At 42.3% G+C, this 21,973-nt stretch overlaps 2 protein-coding genes across 7 annotated transcripts; both read left to right on the top strand.

The window, feature by feature from the left end:
* The first annotated feature begins 1,168 nt into the window (after positions 1-1,168).
* On the top strand, positions 1,169-9,081 carry ZNF165 (zinc finger protein 165). Of its 6 annotated transcripts, none has more exons than XM_043450928.1 (4): positions 1,169-1,244; positions 5,294-5,776; positions 6,272-6,410; positions 8,099-9,081. In XM_043450928.1, the coding sequence occupies exons 2-4, from the start codon at positions 5,366-5,368 to the stop codon at positions 9,001-9,003; spliced, it is 1,455 nt and encodes a 484-aa protein (XP_043306863.1). In that variant the 5' UTR covers positions 1,169-1,244; positions 5,294-5,365; the 3' UTR covers positions 9,004-9,081. The 6 variants fall into 6 exon arrangements, with proteins under 6 accessions (XP_043306863.1, XP_043306867.1, XP_043306866.1 ...); XM_043450932.1 differs by lacking the exon at positions 1,169-1,244 and adding an exon at positions 1,372-1,390; XM_043450931.1 differs by lacking the exon at positions 1,169-1,244 and adding an exon at positions 1,475-1,697.
* Positions 9,082-12,110: 3,029 nt separating this feature from the next.
* On the top strand, positions 12,111-21,335 carry LOC122429250 (zinc finger protein 501-like). The gene is made up of 5 exons (XM_043449486.1): positions 12,111-12,136; positions 12,248-12,404; positions 15,774-15,860; positions 18,282-18,417; positions 19,822-21,335. Exons 1-5 carry the CDS (start codon positions 12,111-12,113, stop codon positions 20,844-20,846), a joined length of 1,431 nt encoding a protein of 476 aa, XP_043305421.1. The 3' UTR covers positions 20,847-21,335.
* The last annotated feature ends 638 nt before the right edge of the window (positions 21,336-21,973 follow it).

The raw sequence follows: 21,973 nt of genomic DNA, 5'->3' as shown, positions 1-21,973 counted from the left end.
GAGAAATGATATTCTGATTTAAATATATATATATATATATATATATTACCCTGGCTGCTCTGCTGAGATGGACTATGGGTGAGATAGGTACACGCAGAGTTCACTTAAGAAGTTACTGCAGTAATCAGAAGAGATAATGGTGTATCAACCCATTTTTAGGAGAAAACATGAACACAATGCTATCCTCACAACTGGAATACTACATAGTAATGAATATGATTTTAACTCAACAATATGGTTATATCTTAATGACAAATTGAATGAAAAGAAACAAATATCAGAGTACCTTTGAGACAATGCCTTTTAGATCAAAACCAACTAAAATTAAAAGCATATACTTTTCGTTCATGAGTATGCACCAAACTGACCTATCTTTTCAATAAATAAGAGAACACAAAATTTGTAATAGTGATTAACTCAGATTACAGGAGATAACGGCAGGAAATAAGAGAAAGAGTTGTAGTAAAATTTAAGTTACTGTAATATTCTAGTTCTTAAAGACTTGATGTATCTGCGTTCCACCCGGGGGGTTAAAACAAGGATTCAGGAAAAATGTTTCCTGTACATCCAAAGGTGAACTTTGAACCGTTTCCCTGCTGCGTGAGCTTTTATGTCACTGCTCTAGACTGAAATGTCCTAAAGGAGATCAGTCCTGGGTGTTCATTGGAAGGACTGATGTTGAAGCTGAAACTCCAATACTTTAGCCACATCATGCGAAGAGCTGATTCATTTGAAAAAGACCTTGATGCTAGGAAAGATTGAGGCAGGAGGAGAAGGGGACGACGGAGGATAAGATGGTTGGATGGCGTCACCGACTCAATGGACATGGGTTTGGCTAGACTCCGAGAGTTGGTGATGGACAGGGAGGCCTGGCGTGCTGCGGTTCATGGGGTCGCAAAGAGTCGGACACGACTGAGCAATTGAACTGAACTGAACTGAGACTTAAATGGGCCCATTAAAAAGTTAAGGATGAGGCTCACATGAGATGTAAAGGCAAGCTTACTGCTACAGAGGAGAAAAAAACGCCCCCTGCAAGCTCCGAGAGCTCCAAGACTGGCAAAGATGCCTGGGAAATGGAGTCCCAGACCCTGAGGATACCCGAAGGCTTCTGGGAAGTGCAGTCCAAAGTCAGCCCGTCTCCTTCTGCGCAGCCTCAAAAGTCTCTGTGAAAGGAAGCCTTGAGAAGTCGTGCAGCGCCGTCCTTCCACCGGAAGTGTCCGATCGGAACCAGCCCTGTGGGAGAGGTGAGTCCGGGTCTGGGGACCCAGGTGTCCGGTCCTTTGTCTCCTTTAAACACCCAGTCCCTATCATGTTCCCTTCGGGATTGCAACAGCCCTGTGACACTCTGGACCTGGGACCTCAGAGGAATCCCGAGGAAATGTGGAACTAGGTTTGGCGTTGGGAAAGCGTTTGCGCCGGCCTATATCTGGAATAGATAGGGGTTTCCATAGTTACCCCGCCGCGCGTGACGTCATCGTTGAGCGCTGAGAGGGCGTGGTTTGGGGGACTACGGGCCTTCCTGCTGGCTGAGATTTTGGGGTCACTGGGAAAAGAAGTGGCCTGACCCAGTTGGGCGAGGCGGGGGAAGGGTGGCATCTGTCTCGGGCCGACTGCGATGTGCCAGAAGAAACTGCCCGAGTCCGCCCCAGACTCCTGCTCTCATCCTGGGAGGAGTAACCCGCGTTTTTGTACGAAAAGTGGGACAGCTACAGCATCCTCATGAAATTTATTCACATAGTAAATATTTAGTATTCCCTGTGTACTAGGGATGCCTAGAAACTAATATTGAAACGAATATCGCGTTCTAGAAGGAGAGACCAGACAGCAAAGCAAGCAAGTTAGTTGGAAGACCGGAAAATGCCTCTGTGAGAAACATAAGGTGCTGTGAGGGCCTTCGTCATCACGCACTGTGAATCCCCTGTTCCACTCTGTGACCTCTACTGGAGGTATAGCCCCGCACACCTCATACTTCTATCCCATGGTACACACCCGGAAGCTACCCATCCACCAAGAACCTACTCATCCAACAGGAAACCTCCACATTACCAGTTCTCCAGTGTAACTAATTACTCCTTACTCTCTTTACCAAACCTCCAATGTAACTAATTACTCCTTACTCTGTTGTAATATTTGTTTACATATTTGCTTAGCTAGTTTTGTAATGCTCCTCTTACACAGTGATTGTAAAGCACTAGATGCTCAAAAAATGTTTACTAGTTTAAGGTTATTAAGACATTTGAAACCCAGCTTTAGGGAGACTATATCAAATCCTTGCAAATTAGATGATTTTTATCTAGAGTTGTGGGCTGTTTTAAGTGGATTAGAAGTGATTAAACATCTGAAGACAGAACTTTCAGCTATCTGAGGGGATAACATATGTTGTAGAATGAGATAATGCCCATAAAGTATTAGGACACTACCTGGTAAACACTTAACACGTCTAGAAAACATAGCAAGAAGTTAAATTAGCTCTCTATATCAAAAGAATGTCCCAATAAATTAGTAAGAATTGAGACATACATCATAGCTCTAAACCCCCCTCCCACTTTCCTCCTCTGTCATTGCTAAATTTTTACCTCGTTTATACCCACTCAGACTCTTGTTTTCCAAGATTCAGTCTGAGCCTGTGAGCTTCATTTCATACTCTCGGAGAATTATGCTCAGTATTTATCTTTAACTGCCGTTTCCATGGATCTTATCTAAACTTGTATTTCCATTCCTAACTTCTTCCCATTAAAATCTCTTAATATCTTTTGGAAATGTTTTTCTAAGTGGATGTCTCATTAGCATCTAAAATACAGGATATACAAAGCAATAGGAAACTCGTATTTCTTAATTTCCCCTTTTATCCAATAAATCAACAAAAGTGAGAACTTAAGAATAAATATTAATAATGCATGGTCCTTAACCTCATGGGGCTCCAATCAATAAAAAAAACATTGAAAATAATACAAGATGATATGTGTTTTATCCACAGATGTTAAGTGTTAGGAACCTAGAACTCAAAAGTCAAGTTACTGAATTCTTTCTCAGAGGTATTGTAAGGTACAGTTCCGGCGAGGCAGAAAAGGAAAGACGACCTCAACAGAAGTAGGTTACCTTTATTCAGGCAAGGAGGGGTGACAGTCGGCCTAATGACCAGGCTGAGCGCCGAAAGGGATCAGGGAGGCTTCATACTTATAGGGAGGTTTGTGGAAATGATAAGGGAAACGTCAATCAGGCGGGATAATTTGAGTATTCTTTTGTTGAGATGACACTTGTAGTTGGGCAGGGGGTGATAAGTCTTCTGGGCGGGTGTAGGGGGTGGTAGGTTTCCGGACAGGGGGTGATAAGTCCCAGATAGATGCAACTGGCCTGGAGCATCAGGATGGAACTAAAGTTATGCTTTGTTTTCTCCAAAGTTAGATGATTCAGCAAGGGGCCTTTGAGACTGTTGTTCTCTTTTCTAGGCCCAAAAGACTCCTACAGGTATTAGAATTCTTAGTCACTCCAGTTAACACCCTGTAAGCTGGTCTCACCATCAATCTGCTGTTCATTCGCACTTTCTCAGCTGTTTACTCTCCCTTCCTTTTTGCCTTTCTGGATCTTTCTTATCCTTTATTGTTCAGGTTAAGCCCCACCGCCTGTAGGAAATATTTGTACACATACACACACATTCTCTCCCTACCTCACAACCATTAAGCTATTTAGTGTCTCTACCATACAATCTGTTGAGTACTTCAGCTTTCAACATTTATCACACATTTTCAGTATCATGTGAAGCAGGTTTTGTTATTTAAATGTTCTGTATCCATGTGTGTTTTGTGTCATTTCTTTCCAACTCTTTTGCAAACTCCTTGGAAACTCAAACACTGTTTTTAAAACTCCTTATATCTGTACATCAGAATACAGAAAATCCAGGCATATCCCATATTAACCAGATCAGCATCACCATAGGCAGAAGGCCAAGGAATCTGTTTTAACAAAGTTCTCACATGACAGGCAGTGAGCCCAGTTCTGAATTCAGACTTTCTTAGAAATCACTGCCATATCACTTCTAGCCCAATGCTTTGCCGTGTTAAGGTCTTAATAAAGTATATGTTTGTGCAACAATCAGTAGTCAGCTTGGTGAAATGTTTAGTAGAAGGACCTGAAAGATGGATATTTGCCTTTTGCTAGGGCTTCACTTCTGAATTACTTCATTCAGTTTTTCAGTTCAGATACCAAACAGACCATTCCCAAGTGCTGCTAAGACGAGGAACTGATATCTAACGATAAGATTCACAAAAGATTGATAAGCAGGTCTTGGTGCAGTTTATTATGCTTTATTGGTAATCTAATTGGCCTCGATATCTAGGACATGGACTGAGCCATTAAATTCAGAAGGCTGAGAGAATTGTTGAGACAAAAGGAAACAGATTTATCTCAGATTTTGACAGAAGAAGCTCGTTACACTGAAATTGTTAACCTCGGCCTTTAAAGAAAGTTGCCTGGTTTTTATTATTTAAGAGATGTGTTAGTAATCCTAGTTCAATGTTCTGAATAATTATAACATTCTAAGCCTGTATTTTCCCCACACTTTGAGGACAGTTGCCTCTTTATGTTTCTATCCTATTATGGTCCATCCTAGAGATGAACAATATATTTATCTCCACAAACAGTATTTATCAGGCCATTCTGCTCAGAAGCTTTCATTGGCTCCTCAGTGCCTAAAAGATAAACTCTGAATTCGTGAGCTTGACATTTGAAGCTTCCTTCAATAGAACCTTTGTCTCTATAATTTATTTATGCAAACCTACTGACATTTTGCCTTCCCACTTGTGTTCCTACCATTTTAACCAGTTGTTCAAGGTGTTCCTTGCTTGTAATTTCCTGTTTCTCTCTCTCCCAACATCCTAGTCAAATTCTATCCATTCATCAGAAGTTAGTTTTTTAATTAAGCTTTTCCTGAGTATTGAAACCTACTGTGCTCTTTTCCATCCCCAACTTATTGAGCACTTCTGTCATTTTTCTCTTTTTTGATGGTTATTTTCTTTATGAGTAATATATAATTTAATTGTGTGTGACAAAGTAACATTTGTTATTGCCTTATATTTATACTGTCTTATATTTAATGCCTATAAATTATCTTATTTTTAAAATTAAATTTTAAGCTGCTTTTAGGTGGAAATTATGTAACAGTTGTAAGTCCACAAAACAGGTATTTCAGTGATTTTAAATGCCCAGCCAATTTTTGTATAATGGAGAATGACTTTTTCTATGATGTGATCTTTTGTCTTCCTGGACAGTAATAGTAATCTTTTTAATCCCTCAGGAGAGTTCTTAAAACTAAAAAAGGCTCTTCACAGAGCAGAAGTGGGATTCTGATAATACAGTTTATTTCAAGATGGCAACTGAATCAAAGAAAGCTGCAGCTCAGAACCTTCAGGAGGATGAAGGACTTCTGATAGTGAAGATGGAAGAGGAAGATTTTGTCTGGAGGCAGGATGCTTGCTTACAGAGGAATGATCCCCTCAGGCAGGAGCTCTGCCGGCGGCTGTTCCGGCAGTTCTGCTACCAGGATTCTCCCGGGCCCCGAGAGGCACTGAGCCAGCTCCGGGAGCTCTGCTGTCAGTGGCTGAAGCCAGAAACCCAGTCCAAGGAGCAAATCCTGGAGCTGCTAATTCTGGAACAGTTTCTGGCCATCCTGCCAGAGGATCTGCAGGCTTGGGTGCGTGAACATTACCCAGAGAGTGGAGAGGAGGCAGTGACCCTACTGGAAGATTTAGAGAGAGGCACTGATGAAGCTGTACTCCAGGTACAAAGGGGTTGGGGGATCTAAGACCTCCAGGATGGATGGAGTCGCACATAGGGAGAAAAGGACCTGAGATTGAATATCTAGTGAGCTTTGTGAAAAAGAAGTGAAGGTGAAGTCGCTCAGTCATGTCCGACTGTTTGCGACCCCACGAACTGTAGCCTATCAGGCTCCTCTGTCCATGGGGTTTTCCAGGCAAGGGTACTGGAGTGGGTTGCCATTTCCTTCTCCAGGGGATCTTCCCAACCCAGGGATTGAACCCGGGTCTCCTGCATTGCATGCAGACGCTTTACCATCTGAGGCACCAGGCTCCCAAAGTGAGCTTTGTAGGAACTCTTCCCTCTCTGCTAGGTACTATGCTACCTTTTACAATTGAGGCAGACTTAATTCTTCCTTCCCCAGTTTTGTATAACTCTGGAAGATTCTCTTTGGTTTGGGAAGATGTTTAATTCCAACTGGGATTCTCTCATAAGCCCAAATGTACTTTATTTTTCTCAGATTCCAGCCTGTGGACATGGACAAGAACCATTCAGGAGAAAAGTGGCAACTCCTGGGCCAGCACTTAGTGTCCAGTTCCAGCCAGTGGACACCACGGCCCTCCATGGTTCTTCAGAACCCCAGCTCCTACTGGACTGTGGTAAGGAGCAATACTGTATGTGGTGCGTGTCCCTGAAGTGCTGGGACAGTGAACCTCCCTTCTAAGACTATTCTAAGTAACTGTAGACGGTCCTTTCCTTTATTACTTAATAAGAAAGAGAGAACTCTTTTCCTTTTGTGTCATTGGCCATCCAAAATAAGAGAGAGAGAACTTTGTTTTTTATCCACAATGTCTCCTTTTTCATTTGTTCTTTATCTAGAATGTTTTTAAAACATGAGATGTTTTCATGTTATGAGCTAATTAAAGGAAAAGAAATGAATGGGTTGAGAAAATATCAGGGAATGAGAAAAGAGGCAAAAGTGAAAGAAACACATGCATAGAAATAAAACATGTTAATAGGGAAGCAGATATAATGATAGGAAAAGAGAGACAAATATGTGATGATACACTCAGAAATAGAATATAATTCACAGATACATAGAACAAGATCCATATTATTGCCTTTTTATTTTACTTTTAGTTTTACAAAGCCCTCATGTTTTTATAGAAAGTTTGCCATACTTGTGCTGACTACCTCCATAGAATCCTCTTTGCTGTTCTAAAACTCATTGTTTAAAAGGTTCAAGGACTCAGTATCACTTTAGGTGTATATGGTCCCAAAAAATAAACCCAAGAATAGATTACAGTAATTTTTAAGATTACCCAAATTCTGCTTTCAGGTTTGTTCTGGAAACATTTCCATCTATCTCATCTAAAACTGTAAATTTTCCCACCCTAAGACCAGTACTGCCTAACCCGTTCTCCCATCCTAGCTTATTCTAGACAAAGGAAACCCTATAAGAAGAGGAGCAGCTTGATTCCAGTTTAATATAGTTTAATATAGAGTCACGAGCACAGTATAGATTGATGAGCTAGAAGGTAGGATTTGTGAGGACTAGATCATAAATGAGTCTGAAGAGCTCAGATGTATTGTAGAGGAGATTAGAATTTCTAAGTAGCGTGTAAGAATGACAAGGTTTAATGATGATTAGTCTGGTGAGAGTATTTAGGATGACTAGGAAGAATAGCTCTGAGTGAAACAACAAGGAGGTGGTTACAGTTATCTGAACAGGAAGTGGTGAGGTTCTATAGTTAACAGAAATGTAAAGAAAGGGAGGTATATAGGGGACATTTAGCAGAAATGACAGAATTTGATTATCCATGAAAGATGAAGAAGAAATGGACAGATGGATTGGATGAATAGATGGATGGAGGTTTTTCCCACCACATACACATACCTGAGTCTATAATTTTACTCTTCTCTATGCATCTATGTCCTCATCTACTTTCTTTAAAACGGTGCCTCCCTTTCACCCTCTAACAGTAGAAATATAGACCCAAAGTTCCCCAAGATCCTTCTCAGTCACATTTCATAGTTCTGTCTTCTTACCTTGTTCCCCCCACTCCCATTCTTGCTGCTGATGATCCTCTTCCTACTCTTCTCTATTGTTGTCTGCTCATCTCACATGTCTGTTTCCTTTCTCTGCCAACTACTGCATACATATGCTTTTACCAATTATTCTTTCTCTTCTATCCTCATCCATCCCTCCTCTCATTTGAAAGGTCACGTTTTTAGAGTAGCCAAATCATGGCTACTATGTAACTATCTTGGGTGTATCTCAAAGTTTTACCTTCTTTTAGTTCAGCAAACAGGTATTTTCCTCTTTATTTTTTCATCATTTTTTTAGATAACAAGAGTGAAAACAATGAATCCATGCCAAAGCTGGACATTTATGAGAAAATGGAATCACAGAGAATTGTATCAGGAAGAATTTCAGAATTTGTGTCAGAAGGATCTGCTGAGCCTCAAGACATCTGTAAGTCTGCAGGCAAGATAAAGAGGCAGCAGGAAAAAGACTCAGGGGAGTCTCGGAAATCATCATCTGCTCAGGATGCAGCTTTCAGTAAAATCCTCACCCACAAAAATACACTTACAGGTGAAATAAGCCATGATGGCTGTGAGAGAAACTTAAATCTGAACTCAAATGAATTTACACACCAGAAATCTTGTAAACACAGTACGTGTGACCAAAGTTTCAAATGGAATTCAGATTTTATTAAGCATCAGAGGATTTATGCTGGAGAAAAAATTCACCCATGTGGGAAATCTCTCAAGAACCCAAACCTTATTAAACATGCAGCAGTTTTCACTGGCGAGAAGACCCATCAGTGTAATGAATGTGGAAAAGCTTTCAGACACAGCTCAAAGCTTATTAGGCATCAGAGAATCCACACTGGAGAGAGACCCTATGAATGTAATGAGTGTGGAAAAGGCTTTGGGGGGAGCTCAGATCTGATTAGACACCAAAGGATTCACACTGGGGAGAGACCCTTTGAATGCAAAGAATGTGGGAGAGCATTCAGCCTGAACTCACATCTTATCCTGCATCAGAGAATTCACACCAGGGAGAAACCCTATGAATGTAGTGAATGTGGAAAAACCTTCAGAGTGAGTTCACACCTTATTCGACACTTGAGAATCCACACTGGAGAGAAACCCTATGAATGCAGTGAGTGTGGAAGAGCCTTCAGTCAGAGCTCACACCTTAGTCAACATCAGAGAATTCACAAGAGGGAAAACCTGTTCATGTAAAGAACTTAAATTCATAGGAAATAGAACAGGAAAAATATTGAATAAATAATAAATATCCGTTGAGATGAATGACTGAAAGACCAGTATCTCTTTATTTTCTCTCATTTTTGGTTTGCTGTTCTGCATATAATCTTTATTGCCGTGTGTCTGCTTGCTAAAGTCAAACCAGAAGAGCAAAATTTGCGGGAGGCTAATAAATGAGTCAGGCTTCCCTTGTGGCTCAGTGATAAAGAATCTTTCTGCCAGTGCGGGAGACACAGGTTCAGTCTCTGGGTCGGGAAGATCCCCTGGAGAAGGAAATGGCAACCCATTCCAGTATTCTTACCTGGGAAATCCCATGGACAGAGGAGTGTGGTGGGTGTACATGGGGTTGCAAAAGGGTCAAACACAACTTAGAGACAAAACAATAACAAATAAATAAGTTGGTCTATGGCAATGAAAATAGAAAAAGAGGACTCTTGGGAAATAACCAGAATTACAGTGTGGGGGAAAGAAGATTCAGGTAAAGAGAGCCTGATCATTATCATTAACTCTAGTTAATGATTCTCCATAAGAAGAGGTAGGCTAAGCCTCGAAATGGAATAGTTTGAGCAAGGTACTGCAGAACAGTGCTTTTAAAGTATTCCTTTAAAAACTGAAGATACAACAAAACTAAATTAGTCATGTCAAAAACGAGGATGTATGCACCGGTGGCATTCCAATATGTAAGCCAAACTCTATGTCCAGCGGTCATGCCAGGAATTAAACAACCAGAAGAGCACTTAAAGCAAGAGGCCATAATCCTGAGATTGAAGGAAGACACGGAGGGAGTAGAAGCAAATTGGGTAACGCTAGGGTTAGAGGTAAGGAAAGGTGTTCAAATTGAAGTAAACCTTCGAATTTGGAGGACATACACAGTAGCATAACCAGGACTTTACTGCCATGCTGTGGGGGGTTGGGGCACCTTCCTGGGGTGGGAGGATGGTGTAGTTCTGGGGAGCTCTCTTGGTAGAAATAGGGTTCTCTGGCTACTAACAACTTTGGAAGAGGGCTGAGGAAATTAGTACTACAAAACTAGGTCCTGAAACTATTTCAGTGCTGCTGGCTGCTCTCTCCAGAAAAGCCTGGCAGGAGAGTATAGAAAGGGTTGGTATCTGAGAAAAGAGTGGAGAGGAATCTGCAACAAGTTGGAGCTCTACCAATGATTTCAGGATATAAAAGTGAATCCTGCTTTACTTATTTTACCTGTTTGATGAGGTACCTTTTCACTAATGTGAGAAATAAAAACATTTAAGGTCTAAATATTAAATTTCATGTTTTTATATGAAAACTAACTAGAAACAGAACCTTTATGTTAGAAATATGATAATCTAATGAACAAAATTTTCCATGAAGAAGCTTTATAAGAATGGCATTTGTGTTTCAATGACCTTGAACTATAGAGTCTAGATAACCCAGTATTTTGTTTTAAGGTCATGTTGAACTCATAATTTCTTTTTACAGGCACTAGGCTGATGCATCCTATCACATGACTGTACACGTGCTGTTATATTTTCCATTTTATTTCCCATTTTATAGTTGAGAAAACTGAGCTGTAAAGTAGCAGGCACAGGAATACATAGTAAACAGTGGAAGCAGGGTATAAACATACATATTATTCCAGAGCCCTAGTTCTTAACCTTGACTATGTCACTGGCAATATGACTATGGGATATAAAATCAGAAAAGACAGTCCTGGGGGATTACCTGGCCATCCAGTGGTTAGGCCTGGGTGCTTTCACTTGGGGCAACCGCATTCAGTCACTGGTCAGGGAACTGTGACCCCACAAGTCTTGCTGCGCTGCAACACAACTTCAAAGTTGGGAGGAAGGGGTTTCTATATCATCCTTTTAGAAGACTAATGGGTGATACATTTCAAAATCATGGTGGCAGTAGGAACCCGGTAGGCTGGGCTGACTTTTCCCTGCAGGCCCCAGCAGACAACCACCAAGAGCATCTTCCTAGAGAGGCCAGGCAGTAGCCGCTGTGCCCAGGGTTAGTGGGCTTCTGGCGGGCTTGTCAGGCCCAGGCCTAGAAAGGGGTAAGAGCCTGTTTCCCAAGGTTTAACTTCCCTCTGGGCTGCTATAAGATGCTATGAGATGAGGCCAGCAGCTGTAGGTAGGGGCTGAAACTTTGAATACACAGCTGCTCTTCCACCCACCACCCACCACCCCCACTCACACACACACACACACACACACACACACATGCACACACGCATGCACACACACATGTATGCACATGTGCACACAGAGGCCCCTGGGAGAGGGAGGAAAGAAGACCCTCCTCCTTTGCCTCCGTCCCCCTCTCCCTCCAGCACTGGCTACAGGAAGCGCTGTCTGTCTTCCAGAGACGTTGGCAGAGGCACCTTGTCAGTGGGGAATGTGTATTCACACACAAGCATGCAGACCTATCTGTTTATGTTGCTAGCAAACATCTGGACATAATTTGATCCCTTACTGATCATGATCAGAAATCTTATCTGTAGATTTATTTGTAGTGGAGAACATCAACATGCTTGCTTTGGTATTTTTAATCTCGTCACTTGTGGCCAAGCTTCACATTGTTTCCATATTACGAGTTGTAGTGTCTGTCTTAACTAGTTTATGCTTTCAGTCACATGTGACAATTCACCAGAATTGTCAGTTTTCCTTTTGAATTTACATTTTAATGGTTCATTGAATTAACATTTTAGTGGTTCATTCAGTGGCTTTCAAGATGACTAGTCTTTCACCTCAGCTAAAGATTTCAGTAGGCATTTTTCTAAATTAATAATGATGTATTTCACCTTAGAAATGGTGCCAGGGTGTCCCTGGTGGTCTTGTGGTTAAGGATCCACCTTGCAATGCAAGAGACACCAGTTCAATCCCTGGTCTGGGAAGGTCCCACATGCCATGGAACAACTAAGCCCGTGCCCCACAACCACCAATCCTACATGCTACAGCTACTGAAACCTGTGTGCCCTAGAGCTTGTGCAACAAGAGAAGTCTTATTGGCTGCAGTTTTCTCTATTAAATATCAAAGGGAACAGAAAAGTCTCCTGACAGTGAAAGAAGAGGGCAACACTTGGGACCATGAATATAGGCAACATGGGAGGAAAAGTAACAACCAGGAGGTAGCTGCTAGTCAGAACTTGAGGCATTTCTGTTACCTGGAGGGACCTTGATGCTGTGAGGCTCTGAACCAACTCTGGGAACTTTGCCATCAATGAATGATGCCACACCAGGGAACAGATCCTGGAGCTGCTAGTGCTGGAGGAGTTCCTAACCAGCCTGCCCCAGGAGCACCAGGCCTGGATGTCAGAGCATCAGCAAAAGGATGACAAGGAGCCAGTGATCATGTTGGAGGATTTGGAGAAAGAACTTGATGAAACAGGACCACAAGTGTGATTAAATAGGGGAACATTGGGGAATGAAAGTCCTAGCCAGAGAGAGAAGCATCCATACTACCATGGGAGCAGGTGGCAGAACGCAAGTCTCTACTCACCCTGACTAGATATGATAGTCACTGTGTTTTTACTTCCTCTTGAGGATGGAGTAAGACTGTGCTCACTCTTTCTCTATTCTGTGCCCTGGGAATTGTTCTGTAAGTTGTCTTTCAAAGGTATTAACTCTAGTTCATTCATTAAGTCTATCACAATCCTACCGTATCTTGTTTCCAGGCTGTAACCAGAACCTGTGAATTCCAGGTGAAATTTTTCCCACATTTATCACCCATTTCTTTGAAGCCTGCTCCACAGTTGCCTCCCTTGTAAGGTTCCTCACAGTGTCTGCTAGGTGTGTGGTACTAGCTTCAAAGCTGACTTATGCAGTCACATAGTGCCTTAGAGCTCAGAAATGTCCTGCTTTCAGAAAGTCATGAGCTTGGTTTAATGCCCTGTTGTCACAGTCTTGAAATTCTTAACTTTATCTTTTGACTTGTGTTTTGTAAGTGAAGTAAAATAGGACAACAGAGCATGTGCCTGAGCAGAGGATTTGCCCCCATTCACGTGTAGCATTTGTAATCCCCCATGAGCACAGAATTCCAGTGGACCCATAATTTGTGGGAGTTCAGCAAGACTCAAAGTGAGTATGAAGGAGAGAAGAATAGACTACTCTGAAATGTGCCACTTTGGAATGTGAATTATTTTGAGTTGAAATCTATCAACCTGGAAGACTCAGGAAATACTTTTACCTCTCCCTTAACTACTTGAAAGAATTTAGATAGGGAGCTTGTTCCAAAAAAAAAAAAAAAAGAGTTATTACCAGAGATAACTTTTTAAATCTGAAAGACCTATATATATGGCAGGGCAAACACCTAGTTACCAAACATCTGCTCTTCTTATCCTCCTGTGAATTACCCTCCTGCCCTTTGATGCCCAGACCCCTATTCCGTTCATTAAGTCAGGATGGCATGTAAGCCCCTCTTATCTTCAGGGCTCCTATACATATAAAATTCGATTTGTTTTTCTCCTGAGAATGTTTTATACTAATTATAAGACCAACCAAAGAACCTAGAAATGTAGAAAGAAAAATTTTCCTCCCCAACACCTGTTTCCTACTCCATTTACCAACTGAAAATGCCTGCAGAGTGGAAGCATTCTATACAAGTTACAGCCCATCAGCTGTTGGATTTTTCCAGAAGATTCTGTTCTCTCCCTGGGGTCCTAATTTTCTTAAAGAAAACTTTTGTGGTGCCTGCCAAAGAAGTTTTGAAGCACTCATTCTCTGTGCCACTTGCAACAATTAAACTTTATTGTGCAACAATGAATTGCCACTCAGTTTAAGACAAGGGTGCAGGAATAACAAAAATGAAAAGAGTCTCACTTTTTAAGGTAGTTTCAAGGAGTTCACTCACTCACTGCCTAGAATAAAATAATAAAGATTCTTGCCTAAAGGTAAGAAATCGAATTACCAAGTAGTTTTTATTGTAATTCTTAGGAAAACAGCAAGTTACTATGTGTTGCATTGTAATATTGCAGTGTAATATTTCCTAATTCATCACAGAGTTAGGTAGGAAGGTAGGCATGAGAAAGGAGGGTTGCCTCTGCTGAAAAGGATACAAGCTAGTATCCTGTAGAGACCTTTTCTAAACCTCTTCCCAGACACACACAGGAGAGATCCCAGATATGCTACAAAATAACCACAGAGATTTTTCCAATTCCTGCACATGTGCCCTAGGTATACAGTGGATACAAACTAACCACAGGGACTTCCTAGAGTAACTTTATGCAGTTAGGAGCCTAGTAAGGGTTCATAAATATTCTATACATATATACATCTGATTATAACAGACTGAATTATGGGAAGACAGATACAACAGATGTGCTGTTATATAACTTGCAAATGCCAATTGACCTTGAGCATATGCCTATTTGCATTCTTTTTCATTGATTGGTGGCAGGTACAAGCCCTATTTTGCACAGGGCATAACCAAAAGAAGAGACAGGAAGTACAAAAGAGGGGACGCCAAGGAATATGCGCTTCCCTGATGGCACAGATGGTAAAGAATCTACCTGCAAGGCAGATTCCTGAGTTAGATCCTTGGGTCTGGGAGGTCTCCTGGAGAAGGGAGTGGCAACTCACTCCATTATTCTTGCCTGGAGAATTTCATAGACACAGGAGCCTGGCAGGTACAGTCCATGGCGTAGCAAAGAGTCGGACATGACTGAACAGCTAATATGTGGAGGCGACCTGCTCCTGTGTTTTGAGAGTTTGTGTCTAATAAAACATCTATCTGCTTGAGCTGAACTGAGCTGTAACTTGCCTGTTGCTTTGAAAACTCTTTAGTCCGTCCAGGAAAAGAAATAAACCAACCTGACAACAGTACTCCTGCGAACTACTAGTATCTCTAATTTGTATAGGAGATGGGTTTATTAAAGTTTAGCTAATAATCTGGAGAACTCAGGATTCCAGTACAACTTGCCCAACTCCATATCAGAAGTTTCTAAGCACTAGCTAGTCCGTGTCCCCAGCTGGACTGTAAGCTTCTTAGGCCAAGGACCATCTCCTTCCTATACTTTCGCTGTACTCCTCGCGCCTATTATAGTACTGAACAGCTCCTAACCAACATTATATTGCATCTAGCTGAAAGAGCCCTGTAACAGTTTCATTTTTAAATGTCACACATTAAGCCTGCAAACGGTCATTTTAATTTGAGCAGCGGTAGTCTCTGGCTTTGGAGCCCTCACTGTGGCCACGTTGTAGGGATCCCAGGACAGGTCTGGGTCACGCATGCGTGGTGCGCATCCTGTCCCTGGCTGTGCAAACTTGGGCAGATCACTTTGCTCTTTGCTTGTTTCCGGGTTGTAAATTGAACGAACAACACCGCACTCATCAATGTGCCTTAATCCTTCTCCTTTCCCTTTCTCTCCTTGCGGGTCAAGACTGAGCGATTGTGCTGATGGCAATGCTGCGGACACATTCTGGTTGAGCGATGTGTCTGCCTGGTAAATATATTCAAGTTGATGGAGGTCGGGACGGAGTGGCGGATGCTGTCCAGAGAGGTAGGCTGGCAAGGAGGACGCGAGTACTCGGGTCAGAGAATAGGAACGGAGAAGTGGTGGTCGGAGGGGCAGCACGCCTGGGAATGTCCCTGCCCGCCGCCCCGAACAGGACAGGGCCTAGGAACTCAAAGCCGCGGAGCTGGCGTTCAGATCCTCTTTTTAAGAGGAGGAGAGTTATTAAGCAAAACGCCACAGACATAGGTGTCCCCGTGTGCAGACCTCGCGGGGGGCTCGGCCACACTAAACGGCTCGGACCTTTCCTCCGAAGCCGCCGGAAGCGGGGGCGCACAGCCGGGCAGGGTTCGCGGACGCACTTCCGCTGGCGGCAGGTCTGAGGCTCCGAGGGGCTGGATCGGTAAGGGCGGCTACCTCCCTTGGGCCGGGATAAGACTGGCGGGAAGACAGCCGGACGCCGCGGTGGGACCCCCAGGTCGGTCGGGCGCGGGTCGGGGGAGTCACTTCCTTGCTCTTGCCGGCGCTGGAAGTGCCGGCGGAGACTCCACAGGAGCCCGCCCCGCTGCCGGCCGGCGCTCCAGAAAGTTTCTAAGACTAGGACTCCTGGGTCAGTGATGTTAACCCGAGGAGTTCCATGAGGGCCATCCGTTTGTCCGACTCGGCCGCCTACTCCCGGAAGCCTTTTATGGTCAGCCATGTCCTTGTGGCTTAAAGGATACACAGACAGCCAACACTTCCCGAGGCTGGGGCACCGTGATGTGCCAGTGCGGTAACTGGGAAAAGGGTTTGTAGTCTGGCTGGTTAACTTACCATATTGTCTTATTCGCTCGAAGATTTAAACTAGTAGAAGACAACACGTGTTAGTGGGCTCCATATCCTTTATCTTGAGTTATTCCTGAAACAGCCTTTCTCCTACGACTGGGAAAGTGGAGGTGTTTACCAAAGCTGCCCAGTGAGTTAAAGATGCTAGGTGCAGAGAAGGCACTAGAGGGCCTCCTTGCGTGGTCCTCTGTTCTGTGTCCGGAAACCTGGAAGTGTACCAAAGCGTCATGCCTGGAGCCAGCGGCTGGGTGACCAAGTCACAGTGGTAACTGCAGCACTCTAAACTGAGGTCTTACTAAGTGCCAGGCACTGAGTTTAATTTATCCTCAAAAAGACGCTATATAATAAGGTCTGCTGTTTAGTTAATCACATTGTAACATTATTTTTCTGGTTTTGGAATTGTGCTGTGGTTATGTAAGATGTGAATGTTAGGGGAAGGGACTGTCGTGTACCTTTTTTTGAAAAATTTTTAGTAAGTTTAACATTATTTCAAATAAAACATTGTTTAAAAGCCTCTAAAGTGTTTTTACAGAGGGGAAACAAGCTTGGAGATGTTAAACTAGCACATATAAGAAAACATGACAGGATTCAAGCCGAGGTCTTTTGGAATCCAAAGCCTGTGCTCTTAATCACTGCCCACCATGCTAATCAGTTGTTAGTCCACATTTCCCTAAACCCATAGGCCCTGCTTAAGTCTCCTATTACATAGAAAACTGAAAGCATCTACACCCACACAGCCTGCTACCTACACTAACATAATTTTAGTATTCAGCTGTCTTCCCTAAGTGTAACTTCACTATTCTATTTCTTTATCAACATAACTTTACTTGCCCTAAAAGATAAAAGTTGCTGATAATTATGTGGTTTAACAACTTACCCGTCTATCCATTTCTGTGAACATCAAACACTTCAACTTTCAACAGATAGGATTTAGACTTTTCAAAACCTTCAACTGAAAATCTTCACCTATACTACTTTATCACTATCCTTGCCCAATCCTTATCCTTCCTTGAAAGATCTGCCGTAAGCCCCCCAAACCTCATAAATATTCTGACTTTGCCTTCTCCCCTAGGAGGTACTAGCAAGACTATCAAAGTGCTCTCCATTTCTCATAAGAATAAACTTAATTGGCCATATCAACTAATTGTTTTGCTGTTATTTGGAGGAATAAGGCATCCAACAATATTCCCAGTATTGTCAAAAATGCTGTCTCTTGACAAACATTCCTTCTCCTATTTAGAAAAAGGTATTAATTGCCTTAAACTTTTATTTTTTACATTTTCTTTATTGAATTCTCTTTAATTTGGGATTGAGCTTCCTTTTTCTTCTAGAACAGAAAGATTAAACTTAGTGTATGAGCTCAAATGTTGAATCAGCCTATCTTTTTAACTGTGGTTTCTGTAACCCTACGAGTGTGCCCTAAAGGATAACACTTGTAGCAGCAATCCTCCTCTTGGCCCATTGGAGCAAGAATGGCCACTGTTTTTCATCTAGAGGTTCCTGAAGAGTCAATAAGGGCTCTTTGAAGTAACTAATAAAAAGGGCATGCTGGGAATAAGAGATCTGGCCCAAAAGAGAGCAGCCAAAACAACCAGGAGTTATTCCACCACCGCTTCCCATAGTTCTGCTACCAAGAGACTCCTTGGCCCTTTGCAGTCTTGTGCCAGCTCTGGGTATTCTACTATGAGCAGTTAAGGCCTGAGATACCCACCAAGGAACAGACGTTGGACTTGGTGGTGCTGGTGCAGCTCAACCATACTGCCTGAGGAACTGCAGGACTGGATACAGAAGCAATCCAGAGAGTGGAGAGGAGGCAGTGGCTATGCTGGAAGATCTGGAGAGGAAGTTAGATTAATCAGGCCAGTGGATAGGAAAGGGCCCTATGCTCAGTGGGGACAGAGTTGGGAAGTGGGCATCCAGGCTGGTCCTTTGTGGGATTTCTGGGGATCATTTATTCTGTGGGCCCTTCAGTTGCCTAAATGAGCTTGCTTATCCTCAGGTTTCAACCCACGCCTGGACACAGGAAGTACTTTCTGAGACATCGGTACTTCTGGATCCAGCTAAGAAAGCAGCATATCTCCAGCCTCACACCATGGAAATCCAGCTTAAGGACCCTCAACACCAACAGGATTGTGGTTAGTGTTGACACGTAGGTCATATAGCTCCCCTGAAGACCTTAGAATTGTTCATCATTCAGCAGATGTATATTAAGTACCTGTTATATTCCAGGCACTGTGCAAGGCACTGGGTGTAATAAACAAAGTGGACATGATCTGTTTTCATGGAGCTTACAACAATCTGACGACAGAGGCATTAAACAAATAACCACACAAATAAATATGCTGTGATAGATTGTATATGGGGAGAGAGGTATGTCAGAGGTCTCTTTAAGAAAATAACACGGTAACTAATCCTAAAAGTAGAATAGGAATCAACCAAATGAATAGTAGAGGTGGAAAGCATTGTAGGCCAGAAGAGCATGTGCAAAACCAAGTGGGAAGGAAATTGGTGGGTTTGAAAGATGGCCAGTGTGACTGTCTCCAAGCTGTCTTTTCCTTCATTTAGTGTCTTTTGTCACACAAAACAAACCACCTTTCCCTGCATTATTTCTACATGGTTATAAATTCTGCCCTTTACTCTGGGCCCTAAAAATGTGACTACTGCAGGGAGAACATGGCTTGAATGGGATAATCTCTCACTTTTTTTTTTTTTCAGAAACTATTGATCATTGAGGAAGTGGCCACATCTCTCACCCTGAGTGGGGGTTGTTGGGACTCTACTCAGAGGAACTTCTGTAGGAAAGACAGGCAAAGAAATTATGGGATCATGCTTTCCTTGGATAAGGTCAGATGGGAGGCTAGGGTCTGCTAAAGAACCTCCTCTGTGTTACTGTTGTTTTCTTGAGAATCTCAGTCTCAAATGACCCACAGAGTGTAGTTTCAGTTTTGACAGATTCCCAGTGTTCTTTGTAAGAAGAGTAATAATGTCTCTGTGAGCTAAAGCAATTTCTGTCTCTTTTACCCTGTGTGTCTAAAGTCTAATCTCCTTGTTCTGCATGTTTGGACATGTCATACTTCTTTTTGGCTGATCTCTCATGTATTCATATGTCTAAAGGTCTTCCCATTATTCCTCAGAACACTCTGCACAAAGTTGTTTCATGGTTCCATCTTGATACCTGCCACTGCTGGCTTCCTGTCTTGTTTTGTTACTCCCACAGTTTCTGCTCTTTCATCCCTCTCTACCCAACTTGTGGCCTCCCTGATGAACCCGCTCTTATCTGAGATCTTCTTCTATTGTTTACAGTGATTATTCATTAGATCCCTCATCATCCTCCCTGATTTTTCTCCACTCTTTTCTTGAATCACTCCCTCCCCATCCAGTGGCTGCTAATCTTCTCTTCCTTTGCTATCTCCCAATCTCCTCTTCAGATGTTGTAAAATCATTTTGTTAGTATATTGAAGCTGTGTATGTCTAACAAATGTTTCATTTTATTTCCTATATATTTCAGTGACATTTGAATACTGTGTTTTTTACTTCAGGTGATGTGATAAGAATAAAGAAAGAAGAGCCGGATATAAAGCAGGAACTTACTGTAGATATGGAATCCCAAGAAAAGTTATCAGACCAAATCAATGGAGAGGCTTTTGAATGTGGAGAAACCCAAGAACATAAAGGATGGATGGAAAGATATCAGAGAAACACTTCAAATGAGAGGAGATTTAAGTGTGATGAATGTGGGAAAAGATTCACTCTAAAGTCAAGCCTCATTAGACATAAAAGAATCCACCCTGGAGAGAGATCCTATTCGTGTAATGTATGTGGCAAAACTTTCATTCAGAGCTCACAGCTTACTGACCATCAGAGAATACATAGCCAGTTAAAACCACATCAGTGTGATGAGTGTGAGAAAGGCTTTTATTACAGGGCACATCTTGTTCAGCATCAAAGGATCCACTCTGGAGAAAAACCTTTCCAATGTAATGAGTGTGGGAAAGCTTTTCATTACAGTGCAGGCCTTATTCGACACCAGAGGACCCACACAGAAGAGAAACCATACCAGTGTAATGACTGTGGGAAAGCTTTTCATTATAACTCGGGCCTTATTCGACACCAGAGGACCCACACAGGAGAGAAACCATACCAGTGCAACGACTGTGGGAAAGCTTTCTGTCTGAGCTCACATCTGATACAACATCAGAGAGTTCATACTGGAGAGAAGCCATACCAGTGTAGTGAGTGTGGGAAAAGCTTCAGCCAGAGCTCAGGCCTCTTCCATCACCAGAGAAGCCACAGTGGGGAGAAACCATATGAATGTGATGAGTGTGGAAAGGCTTTCAGTCATAGTTCAGCTCTTGTTGGACACCAGAGAATGCACAGTGGAGAGAGGCCCTATGAGTGTGATGTGTGTGGGAAAGCTTTCGGCTATAGCTCGCATCTTCTGGGGCACCGAAGAATCCACACTGGAGAGAAGCCATATGAATGCCACGTGTGTGGAAAAGCTTTCCGGCAGAGCTCACACCTCATTGTACATCAGCAAATCCACACTGAAGAGAAGCCCTGGTAATGTCCAGAGTTATTTTCCATCTATGCTCATTCCTGTGGGACATCAAAAAAGCACAGCTAGATGTAGGGAACTCTGTGATCACTATTGCAATTTCAGCAGTCACTCGGAAATACTTATAGAAGCTGAGATAGACAAGCACCTGATGGTTTACCAAACAAGACACTAATGTTCTGCCACTAAGCACATCATGTGATGAACTATGACATTGGAAGGGTTCATTTCATTATTCTGAAACTTTTCTTCTCTGAAGCAAGTGGCTCCAGCAATCTAAATGTTCTGTTAGACACATAACAAGATTTTAGCGATTACTACTGTTTCTTTTCTCCTTCCCTTTCCATTCTTCCCCTTTTTTGGAGCTGGCTAAAGTATGAATTTAGAATTAACATCTGATCTACACTTAAAAAAAAAAACTGAGTTTTTTGTTAGCTTGATAAAATATATTAACCTATGAATTATATACACTAAAAATATTGTGTACTACAAAAGCTATTTTGTAATATTGAAATGAACTATGACTTGCATGGGTAGGATAGGTTAGGGGTGGTGGAGCAAGATTTATCTTGCAATTTCCCAGTGACCTTTCACATCTTAAACCAGAGAGAGCAAACAGGCCAATGGGTTCTATTTAGCCTGTGCATGCATTTTTCTCACAACATATGATTATCTCTTGGTAATATAAAATTACTGCCACTACTTAAAGAGATTTTACATAAAATCTGACTTTCCAGATTCTCTTACAAAAAATGCATGATGTGGCAACACCAGGCACCACATTCCCATGTGGGAACAGTTGACTAGAGCTGACTATTGTCTAATGAGACATGGTCCCCACTGCCGCATAGCTTCCTACTGTCTTATATACCTCCCTTCATTCATTTTGCCTGTGTGACCCCTACCACTGCCTTAAGGGTTTCTCAAGGAGGCTTCAGGGCTCTAGGTCCCTTACCACCAAAACAGCTTCACTTTAATTAGTTTTATATATCGGCCTCCCAAATAAGATTTCTCTGAAGATTTTCTGCTAACAACAGTTTGAAGATTTAGATTAAATAATAAATTTTAAAATGTAACTTTTGAGCACCTGAAGGTAGAGGAAAGCCACTTTAAAATTTTCTTTAGATACAATTTAT

This window comes from Cervus canadensis, chromosome 28 (assembly GCF_019320065.1).
Source record: "Cervus canadensis isolate Bull #8, Minnesota chromosome 28, ASM1932006v1, whole genome shotgun sequence".
NCBI classification, from domain to species: domain Eukaryota; kingdom Metazoa; phylum Chordata; class Mammalia; order Artiodactyla; family Cervidae; genus Cervus; species Cervus canadensis.
The sequence above is the reverse complement of the archived record's forward strand: the minus strand, read 5'-3'. Positions and strand labels throughout refer to the sequence as shown.